The 11,375-nt window shown below is 37.1% G+C and overlaps 1 protein-coding gene across 2 annotated transcripts; it reads left to right on the forward strand.

Annotated features, from left to right (window-relative positions):
* Window positions 1-3,002: 3,002 nt before the first annotated feature.
* Window positions 3,003-11,168, forward strand: LOC117402590 (protein FAM151A-like). 2 transcript variants are annotated; one of them, XM_034003911.3, is made up of 8 exons: window positions 3,003-3,453; window positions 4,492-4,638; window positions 6,623-6,772; window positions 6,958-7,120; window positions 7,861-8,085; window positions 8,351-8,490; window positions 8,999-9,133; window positions 10,266-11,168. In XM_034003911.3, exons 1-8 carry the CDS (start codon window positions 3,300-3,302, stop codon window positions 10,928-10,930), a joined length of 1,779 nt encoding a protein of 592 aa, XP_033859802.1. In that variant the 5' UTR covers window positions 3,003-3,299; the 3' UTR covers window positions 10,931-11,168. The 2 variants fall into 2 exon arrangements, with proteins under 2 accessions (XP_033859802.1, XP_033859809.1); XM_034003918.3 differs by lacking the exon at window positions 3,003-3,453 and adding an exon at window positions 3,519-4,093.
* The last annotated feature ends 207 nt before the right edge of the window (window positions 11,169-11,375 follow it).

Here is an 11,375-nt window from a genome sequence, read left to right on the forward strand (position 1 = left end):
AATAGGTTGAACTTCAAGTGTTCCCCCACTGGAGTCCAGTGACATTCTAGTGTCCAACTCCAAATCATTAATACCTGAGCATGGACGAACTGCCAACCAAGAGCACCGTGGTAACATTGTTGTGGTCAAGCAGGCTGGCCTGCGATTGAAGAATCTGAATTGCATCAGAAAAATAGAAGCACTCTCCAATTGCCATGAATTGGTTAAATTAGATCTTCATGGTAACCAGGTAATGTCAGTTACAGTTATAGACATTTGACTTTTTGTCAATTGACATTTGTCAATTAATTATTATTATTTATTTTTTTTTACTGTTTTTAAGCAATAAAAATAATTAAGGCTGAAAGTTCATTCTGCATTTAATCAAAATTGTCCATGTAAAACCATGTATTGCTGGAAATATTTAAATACATTCTGCTGAATTATTGATTCATCAACTTGTAGATGATTGCATTACTCAGAACACACACATCATGTATTCCAACAAGAATCCTGTAAATGTGTCTTTGCCTGTAATCCACCAGTTCTAGAACTCAAGAGCTGGTTGCCCTTTAAAACAAGTGTGCTGCAATATCAATATCTTACTGTGGGTGGTGCTGTTACCATTTGCAGTCAATGAATTCATAAATATATTCTGCACAGAATCACAACAAAGCTACAGACCACAGATACATGCTTACAGTTCACCAGGGTTTCTGTTTGTATTATATACTATTTACACTAACAACTGAGGGGTGCAGCAGTGGATTACGAATTTCAGTGAAGCAGTGCATTTTGAAGTGGTACGTCATAGACATGCACATGGGATTAGAGGGCTTCCTTCTAGTAAAGGAGAAAAACAGCTAGATTCATATTGCAAAGCATAAATCAAACAGGGCTCATATTACAGTATGTTGCAAACCTGTGCTATATAGCAGTTTTATTTCAGTTCAAATCTCAGTGTTTGTTAGCATGATTAAGAAACAAAAACAGAAGAATAATGCAGCATATAATTTGAATTGTATCTGTGAAAACTCCATGTAATGAAAACCCTCATATATTTAAATGCTGATATCCCATCGGGAGAATGGAAGGGAGATTAGATTTGCTATTCCACTCAGCAAGCCAGGATGCTGCTGCAAAGCATAAAATGAATTATTGTCCACCGGTTAGCATGGAGAAAAGGCTAATCGCCAGGTCCTACGCATCCATAAGTCTCACTCCTTTTCAGGTCATTGAAAAAGCCTACAGAGACAGGCAGAAAGCTGAAGACCTTAACTTAAAGGCTGACTGGGTCGCTCAGGTCCGTGTCACCAGAGTTGAGGCACAGAACCACATCAAGGGGTATCTCGAGACAAGAAATAGCAGTGCTCTCAATAAATCTGAGAAAGATACTTTACAGCTACAGTAAGCCAAATGATTCAAAGCTGATTTAGTTAACACAACAGACATGCAAGGTTTCTGGGGGAAGAGAAACAGCGGGCTGCTGAGAATGCACAAGTAAAGGATGTCAGCTCACAGAATATATCAATAAGCAATGCAATGTTGAAATACAAAATACTAGAGAGAAAGTACGCCCTCAGACAAGAGAAGATAGACCTTGTGATGACCTGTAAGCTGAAACAGGAAGAGCGAATGCAGCTGGTCCATAAGTACATGGAACATAGGTTGGCTTAATATATTTTTCTTTTTTTATTGTATATTCTGCTTTGCAAACAAAATAATTTTTGAAAAATCCTAATAAAACTGATTTCTCAATGATATCTGAAGGGGGAAAAGGCAATGCATTTGTCATACTGACCATGTTGTTACACAGCTCTGAACTAACATCATTTTGATCTTTTTTTAGGAGATTTGCCGTTCAGACTGAAGCCCTTTTTGAAAAAATGGCTATCCATATTTTCCTCTTCGTCCCCCTAGTCTGCCACAATAAGGTAAAAGCAGAAAAGAAAGAAGACCACACCTTCAGGGAAAAGGACAGACACCAATATCAGGAAGGCGTAACTTTCAACCTGAGCATGTTTTACATAAACAAATACACATGAAGAATATATATATATATATATATATTATTTTTTTAAATGCCATCTGTGATTTGAATGTGGCTACTTTATAAACTGTAACATGGATTTATTGCCTGTATTTCAACTATCTCAGTCATGCCTATAAAAATTTGAATAATTTATATTGCCATTTTTTTTTTGAGAGCAGTCCAGTAAATTAAGAAATATAACTGCGTAAAACAGCCATGTTACTGCATTAGAGTGTGACAACAGAACAGACTTACATAAAATGAGTTTACTAAAACCAGTAGCTGACTGAGTAGTAACAATGACATTTAAAAATACATATTATTGTATTTACATTTTGCTTTACTTACTCTTGCCATTGTAGTCTTTTCAAACCCATTAAGAGCTTTAAATGGTAGGTATACTCTACTTCTAAATCAAAAGAAGCACACAACCAAAGGATTCTTACAGTGCCCTCATTATGCCCATTAGTGCAATTATGGTTTTCTGATAAAGCAGGAAAAAAAAAATACCTACATGAGTGAAAATCCAAATATTCGTTTTACACCATAAAAAACATTTAAAATAATGCAAACATTATTGCAGTACATTATTATGTATATTTTGATACACATGTTGTAGCATGTGTGTGTGATAGAGTGGGAATGATATATAAGCCCCCTCTAGAACTGTCATACTAAGGCAAACCTATAATATGCTATGATTTTACGTGTATAATTACGTGCTGTATAGCAACAAAACACACGTAACATAATAAGAAACAACTTTTGCAATTCAATAGAAGATGAACTGTACTTTATCATGCGTGGGAACGTGTAATCTTCCGATTTTTTTTTTTTTTTTTTTTTTTTTTTTGCAACGCCTGTGGTGTAGTTGTGTTTAAATTTCACACACGGACACTGCTGTTTGCATTACTGCCTCTAACTTTAGTAAAGCAAATGCATAACTGGTTCATACACGAACTAAGACCAGACCCTCATCGCCGTGCCTGTGACGAATCAGCGTTACTGGCGAGTCAACTTATACAGACGTCAGCAAATACAGAAGTCAGCTAGCTTCAACCCGTGTTTTTGTCATACAAATCTCATTCTGTTTCTCACATTTTGACGGTCAGCAGTGTGCTCTTCTTAAACATCAGTGAAACGAAGGGCAACTGACGATGCTACACGGATAGCACAAACACAGGAAACTGGGGGGAATGATTTAAAGACAAGTAGTCGCAGATACAGAGAGGGAGGCATCCTGAGTGATTACAGATACAGTACGCCAAGCATCATGTGATTGAACGTGATGTCTAAACACAGGAAAATGGAAAAAAGGCTCGTAGAGAAGAAGGAGCGCTGTATGTCACGGCAAGAATGCACGATGGCAGCAGTTGGTATTTGTGTGGCTTTGGTCCTTGTGGTTGCAACCATATTTTCAATGAACAGAAGGTTTTGTCCAGGTAAAAGCACCTATACTTTTTTTGTTAAACAAAGGGGGGCTGTTATGTTTCAAAGGTCGAAGGATAATGTACGGCAAGTTCTAGTAGTACAGAATTAATAACAGTGTTTATTGGATTATCTTTATAGAATAACATACAACAACGGTACAAGGCGTCAGAAAGTTATTGCGTGTTTTGCTCGTCACATAACCGTTACTAGAGAAGGACAACATTATGTTTATTGTTTCTACAGTTACTAGTGAATCTGATGCAATATGCGATTGCTTACCTGAAGCAACTATGTGGCAAATTAATAAAATTCAAACAATTGAGATAGTTTTAGTTTTCACTGGCGAGAACCAGTTTCTAATGAGGTGGTCTTTCACGTTCCATGCATCCTAAATTACCTGTTGATCAGGTTAGTATTAGGCGACGCGGTGTACATAGTTAAAGTGCGTGTGCAGAAATGCGGGCCACGCTCTTTGCCTGGTGCAAAAAGGCGTCATGTGTAAACCTGTACATTCTTTCTAAAACATTAAACGTTCTCTTTGAGCTGTTGCTTATTTGAATTCTGTCAGCTGGCCCGGCTTTCTTCACCGAGAGAGAGACTGACAGACAGACAGACAGACTGCAGACTCAATGTATTCAAACATACTTAGACGTAAGCTACACCTTTTACATATAGCACGGCAGCTAAAGTGTTAATTTTTCAGTGCTGGGAATGTATTAGACTGATACCTTTGTAACTTAGACAGTATCATTTAGTTGCATATCATTGCTGCATATGAGTGAGATTTTCCTCCATGATTAACTGTTCCACTCATCTTGTGAGTGGACACCATGTTATTTACAAATAACATGATAGCAGAACGGTCCAGTAAATAACTGATATTCTTTCACTAAATGAATGGAAATTTGTTGCATGTACTCAATAGGGAGGAGGGTGGTGGAGAATGTATTTGTGGGTGTGCATCAATCAGGGCAAACCTGTCTTTCAGTGGCAACTTTACCTGCAGATTCCAGCTAATGGAATGTGTATTTATTGTTGTTCTTTTGCAGGTCTATTGCCAGGATTTACATTTCCTACTGATGGAGATATGCAGGACTACCTGCTGGATCTTAGCCTCATACAAAAGAAGGATGGGTTGCTGGTGTCCTGGTATCACTCTGCTAACAACAAGAGTGAGATGGAGAAAGCTTTGAAAAGTAACCTTTTTATTGTTTTCTGGTGGAGTGTATTTGAGTATTTGGCCAGCTTGTATACTGAACAAAAAAATGATTATGAAACTTATATATTAAGCTATGGTTTTATGTGATTGAAGTTTTTGTAAATAATTTTGGTGTTATGTATAAAAAACAGAACTTTAACACTAGAACCGCCAGATTTTCGAACTACCTAGAACCTCCACGTGGGTCACTTTGACCCATACATTTTCAAACTGCTTCGTTATGAAAATGAAAGCCATGCTATCGGATACAACTGAAAAGCTTTATTCATGAACATCATATCTAACATTTGCATTGCAGAAACACTATTCAAATGGACAATTAAACATAAACGGTTTTCTTTTTAAAATGAGTGCATATACAGCATGACTACAAACAGTGAAAAAATACAGTGTTAAGCGGGTATATTTACATACAAAACTGTAAAACTGAAATCATTGTTTCTAATACTACATAAAAAGAAAATATATCACTACTTCCGGTATGACAGCTGCATTGTACTCTATGAAGGAGCGTACGCGTCTGCCAGCTGACTGTGCCTGCATCCAGGTGCTGTGTTGTAAACACAGACGCAGTTCCATTGAACACTATTGTGTAAACACATGTAAACTGGTGCATACAAACCTGCAAAACTGAAATATTTTTGCTAAAAGTAATATAAAAAAAGAATATTTAATATATGTTTCATATTAGGCACAAGTTGTTATCCTACCTGTCATTTCGGTTTGCTGTGTGCATCTGAGTGCAGCTTGAGGTATTCCAATCAAAATGACTACTTCCAAGATTAAATATGTCCTTCTGATTCCCATTGCATTTCTGGAACAAAACAAAGGATTGCTCTCTCCCAGGTACATTGAGAAATAAAGTATATGCTATCACCGAGTTGGCATCTTGGTGCAATTGTACAAGTCCACAATCATAGTAATCTCTGTCTCGTAGTCAGTCTACAAACAAAGACAGGCTTGAAATAAAAAATAAAAAAACACATGTGCTAGAGGAGCAGGGTCGTGTCTTGCTTGCTGCATTTACAAAAAAATAGAATCTTACCTTATATTAAAAAAATATATATATGTATTGTTATACATGGGTCAAATTGACCCACATGGCGGTTCTAGGTAGAACTGTTTATAACTTTATCATTTTTGCGATTCTGGCTATTAAACGGCGTTATGATATTTAAGACATATATTTAGGAAAAGTCAGAAACGGACATACACATACGATTTACAGTGGAAGAGTAATTAACATTTTTAATCCAAAATGTGTCAAATTGACCTGCATGGCGGTTTTAGTGTTTAAAACCTTTCTTGCATCTCATTAGAATATCATCTTCCACACACATACACATTTACTTCAAGTTTTCTTAACTTTGAAACAGCTCTGAAGGTACACTATGTATAAAAATTGACTTCAGTCTCAGATAATTGTAAATCACGTTAATCATTACTTCGTATTCATTGTGTATCATGGTACATCGTATCGTAATAGAGGTATGTATCATTTGTAGCCTTATAAAAGTTTACCACTGTATTTTTGCTTTTCCCATGGTTATACAGTGTTTCCCATAGTTTACCCATGTTATTAATATATTAATATGCTTTGCCATACCTTGGTGGTCTTTACAGTGGTTACCAGTGCTTTGACTATGCTTTATTACACTTTGCTATGCTTTTACTGTGCTACACTTTTATAAGGGTCTCATGATTCAAGACCAAAAGCATATCCTAACCAGTTTTAGTTCACCAAATGCTTCTTGAATGAAGAATAAGTGTGTTTTATAGTTGGTATTAATAAAATAGTCCATCATTAAATGATAATTTGAAGGCAGAACAAAGATTCAGGTGGTTTCAAGGCAGAACATTGAATAAGACATTGCATTATTATTATTGGTTACCATGCTCAGTTAACAGCCTATGGAAGGTTATTAGTGTTTCCTTCAGTGTATTTTTATTTTTATCAAAAGGTGATGCAATGGTCCTGGAGGCAGATGTTAACATTGAAGGTTACAACACAGATGGCCAGACAAGCATCCCAATCATGGCCCACCCACCTGACATCTATAGCGATAACACTCTCCAGGAGTGGCTGGATGCAGTTCTCAAGTCCAATAAAGGTGAACTCAGACTTGATGTCTGTCTTCATGTGCATATTCTGTTTTGCTTACTAATTCTAAAACCTATAATGCTACCTGCACATATAGGGATGGGGACTCTTTCTTGATTAAAGCTCAAATCACTGAACAGGGTGAAATGTCTCTCCATGTACAATTATAAAGTTTAGCCTTCTTGTATTGAACAGGTATTAAGTTGGATTTTAAAACCATCGAGTCAGTTGGTCCCTCTCTGGATATTTTAAAAAAGAAAGCTTTGGAAAGTGGCATTAACAGACCTGTCTGGTTGAATGCGGATATTCTCCATGGCCCAAATGTTCCTGGTTTTATAGAAGTAGTGAATGCTACTAGGTAAGTGTGCTTGGGCGCTTTACCTCTTGAGTTTATGCCAGGCTTCTGTTTTTTCAAAGGAGAAAAACACTGATAGACTTTACAAAACTCAAATATCAAAGTCATTTAACTGAAGGTCTCTTACGCACTCCCAAGTTGTTTGTTTCCCTTTTTTGTATATTACTGTTGAATAACAGAGGTTCATTAAGGAATATTGTAAAAGCTTTGAGAACGTGGCCCTGATGTCATTTCAATTGCTTTTTTTAGATGTGTCTCAGTATTTTATGGTGTTTGCAATAATTCAGAGTGGTTCTGGGTTCTGGTTTGACCTGGCTTTGAGCATGCCTAGTGTTTTAGAGCAGTGGTGCACAACCGGCCCTTGTGATCCATTCTAGTCTGGGTTTTTAGCAGGTTCAATGAACTAATTTAGGACCTGCTCGGAACAGACCTGGACTGAAATGGATCTCAAGGGCCACTGACTGAGCAGAGTTCCCCGTCCCCATTCAAATCATGTCATTAAAGTGTATGTTAAACCCTTTGCTGGCCAGTGTCCAGTATATTTGACATTGAGAAAATAGGCATTAAACAGGTAGTGTAGAAGAATTTCTAATAAAGAAAAGACACTACCAAGAACAACTGAATAGAATTTAATAAATCTTTAGTTTAAATTATGTTACGCATGCCTAGGTCTGATATTATTATTATTATTATTATTATTATTATTATTATTATTATTATTATTATTATTATTTTTCTTTTAGTTTTTTGAACCTCATTCAGGAGAAGTTCCCCAATGCTACAATCTCACCTGGTTGGCAAGTGCTGTATGTATCCCTGCTGCCCAACAAGACATACACACGCGCCATGGTGGAAGATATGTACGAACTCCTGAAGAATGTTACCCAGAAAGTCACCTTCCCTATCCGAGCTGTCATGGGTAAAAATGCCTGGCCACACTTCAAATGGCTGCTGGAACAGTCCCCCAGGTAACAGTTACACAGATAGCTGTTTGCAGAAGGAAATTGTTTTCCTTTTGAATTTGTACGTTCTGTTGCTCGTTACAGGCTGAGCTGTTCTTGTGTATTAGTGTTTGAAGGGGAACTGCATGTACCGTGGTTATATCTGTATTTCAGTTTAAATATTCATTGTTCTTTTAGAACCCTTATTCCTTTGCCAGGTCCCTGCCATTTTAATATTATGTAACCTTGTTTATATGCATTCCTAACTGTCATGCTTCTCCTTTATTTTTAGCTACAGCCTGACGTTGTGGCAGGAAAAGGACGATCCTGTCACTGTGGAGGACCTTCTGTTCATCCGGGACAACAGCCAGCCTGATCAGATCTACTATGACATCTACGACCCAGTCTTATCAGCCTTCAAAGAAGTGGCATGTCAGTATAAAGCAGAATGTTAAATGTGCAACCATATAGGCTTTAAACAAAAATGTGCAGCTCGTTCACTTCCTGTGTTAGAGGTAATATGATCTTTTCCTGATGTGTGTGCAGCATAGGATCTGGTGAAAATGATCAGATGGGCTCCTGTTGCCTGTAACAAAGGAAGCATGCTTATACATTGGCTTCATCTGAGCCAAAGTGAAAAAAAGAAGTCTAGAAAACTAAATCAACACCAAAAACAGTAGGGAGATTGTAAAAAAATGTATTAGCGGTAGGGTTAGTACCGGTTTACATTTTATTTACAGAAATCTCTTTTCCTATCAGCCTCCTTCGAACTGGTTGAACTCGGCCACCCACCCAGCCGTGAGTGAGCCAGTTTGAGTCGACCTCATTGAAATGTTGGTTTGGTCTTGGCAGCTGAATGAATTCAGTGATAGATATATATATATATATATATATATAATATATATATACACACACACTGTATTATACAATATTCCCACAGTTCAACCAAACAGGAGTAGACGGTTTTACTCTGGAGGAAACCTGATTGATTACTTTAAGCCTCGGAACTCAGATGGGATCTACATCCAATGGCACAGCATTGACAACAGGATCACACTGATGACTTTGCTTAAAGGTAAAAGAACATTTGAAGCCAGAACTGCCTTTACTGTAAACATTCATCCTACTTGAACATGACAGATTATTCAGTCAAATCACAAATATCAAAAGAGTTTACAGGTAAAGCTATGGTGATCAGTTTGTGACAGAAATCATGTCTCGACAGATGACTTTCATATTTAATTCACTGAATATGATGCTGCCTTGTTGACATTGTTGCCAGCTCTAAAGCTGGGGGCATTGTCATGGGTCAACCATGTTCACATTAATAGAAATAAATGAAATTCCAAGTGTGTGTGTGTGTGTGTGTGTGTTTATATATATATATATATATATATATATATATATATATATATATATATATATAATGTATATTGCATAACACATTTTAAAATGAAATCAAAATGTATTTTGTATCTCTACCATGTGCCAAGTCCTGAAATTCTGAATACATATGGTGCAGTTGTCAACACCAGAAAGAAAATGATTTAATTTCCATGAACTCATCCTTTCTAATGAGTTTAATGTGTGGTATTCCCATCACTGGGTAATAAAGTCAGTTTCATCTGCAGCCCAAGTCCATTGTCAGATTTCGTTGGCTTTTTACCGGGGGGGGGGGGGGGGGTCACTCTATTGGCATAAACATGGCAATTCATTTTCTCGGACTATTCATCTGGGTCCTTGCTGGAAGAAAGGATTGCTGAATGTGCCAAAATAATGGCATTAAATGCAAGTGATTAGTCTGAAACTGAGCGACCTAATTCCATGCGAAACCTGCAGAACAGTCTGAACACAGCAGCTTTAAACCCATAGCAACCCAGCACAATGATCTTTTACAGTAAACTAACCAACACATAGGAATCCTGACTACTCTGCAAAGCAAAGCATGTGTCTGATGCAATTAAAAAAACTGCTGTTATGTTTATTTGTTGTTGTGCAAGTTTATAGAGCGAGTATTACCTAATATGAAACTGGGAACTATATATATATATATATATATATATATACTCTTTAAATCAACAGTAAACAGTGTGTACTGGAGATTTAACATTAATAATGTGTTACTTGGTGAATGAGAAATCTGGCATGATCGTGGGCCACAGAAATTGGCGTGAGACTAATAAATGGTATTGTTTTCTGTTTTGCAGAAGGAGACAGCGGGATGCTTGTTGTACCAGTCGGAGAAACACAAAGCAATCCTGGGGTTCCGACGGTAGACGGCTCAGACGTGGACTTTCAGCTGCAGGAGTGTTTAGATCTTATACTTGTATCCCCCAAACCATGGGGTATATACCTGAAGATCAAATCTCAAGAACTACTCTCACCATCGCTCGCTTTACTGAAGCATTTAAATGAGAGGAAATTCCTTTATAACCCAACTTGGATAAACATGGACGTTTCATATGGTAGATTTGCAACTCCTGGGTATATTGGAGGGGATCAATTTATAAAGGAAATTAACAAGGTGTTTCCATATGTAACTATAGCTCCTGGCTGGCCAAAAGAGCTACTAGTCCAGGGCTATACAAAGCCTCTAGTAGAAGATATGATGAGTCTTTGCAAGGGACTGTGGCAAGAGGTGTCTTACCAGCTGCAAGCTGTGCCCCTTGGTAAATCACTGTTGGCAATTCAGATGCTACAGCAGAGTTCACCTCGACACTCCTTGACAGTAGAACACCAGCTGGAACAGGGGAGCTACATGACTGGTTATAAGGGACTGATCTTAGTTCGTGGAAGGAACACAGACAAAGTTTTTTACAATCTGCACAAGGAGTACAGTAATAATTTTGCAAGAGACGTCTTTACATCTTAGAAGTGAAATGGTTATGAACACAAGCAGTAATTACTATTAAAAAATGTAATATTATAACGTTTAGAAAAATCAATGCATGTTCTAATTAATCTGCAACTTTAAATTGTTTTCTTTCGTTTTTAAGGGGAGACACTTTTTGTAGTGACAAAACAATTTTGAAAGATATTTTACAACTGTCTGGAATTAAAATGGCAAAGCCTTACAAACCAGCTACACAAATAAATGATTTGTTACCAAAGCATGCAAGTCACACTGTATAAGGTCTACAAAACCTAAGGTCCACATCCCTTTTTATATCACATTACAAATTTACCTTAACTTCTAATATGATATTTGAATAGCAGTGTCAGCTACTGGCTGAAAATCATAACTGCTGTTTCCTTGAAGGGGATTTTCTTACATAGTGCAGTGATGGTTGAATGTTGTTATTGTTACAAATCAGTCA

This window comes from Acipenser ruthenus, chromosome 10 (genome assembly GCF_902713425.1).
Source record: "Acipenser ruthenus chromosome 10, fAciRut3.2 maternal haplotype, whole genome shotgun sequence".
NCBI lineage: Eukaryota > Metazoa > Chordata > Actinopteri > Acipenseriformes > Acipenseridae > Acipenser > Acipenser ruthenus.

What these genes read in the sequence shown, in the direction of transcription:
- LOC117402590 (XM_034003911.3), top strand. Translation starts at nt 3,300, where the DNA reads ATGTCTAAACACAGGAAAATGGAAAAAAGGCTCGTAGAGAAGAAGGAG. An exon ending in GAACAGAAGGTTTTGTCCAG is followed by an intron (nt 3,454 to 4,491) that starts GTAAAAGCACCT and finishes GTTCTTTTGCAG; the next exon opens with GTCTATTGCCAGGATTTACA. An exon ending in GAAGTAGTGAATGCTACTAG is followed by an intron (nt 7,121 to 7,860) that starts GTAAGTGTGCTT and finishes TTTTTCTTTTAG; the next exon opens with TTTTTTGAACCTCATTCAGG.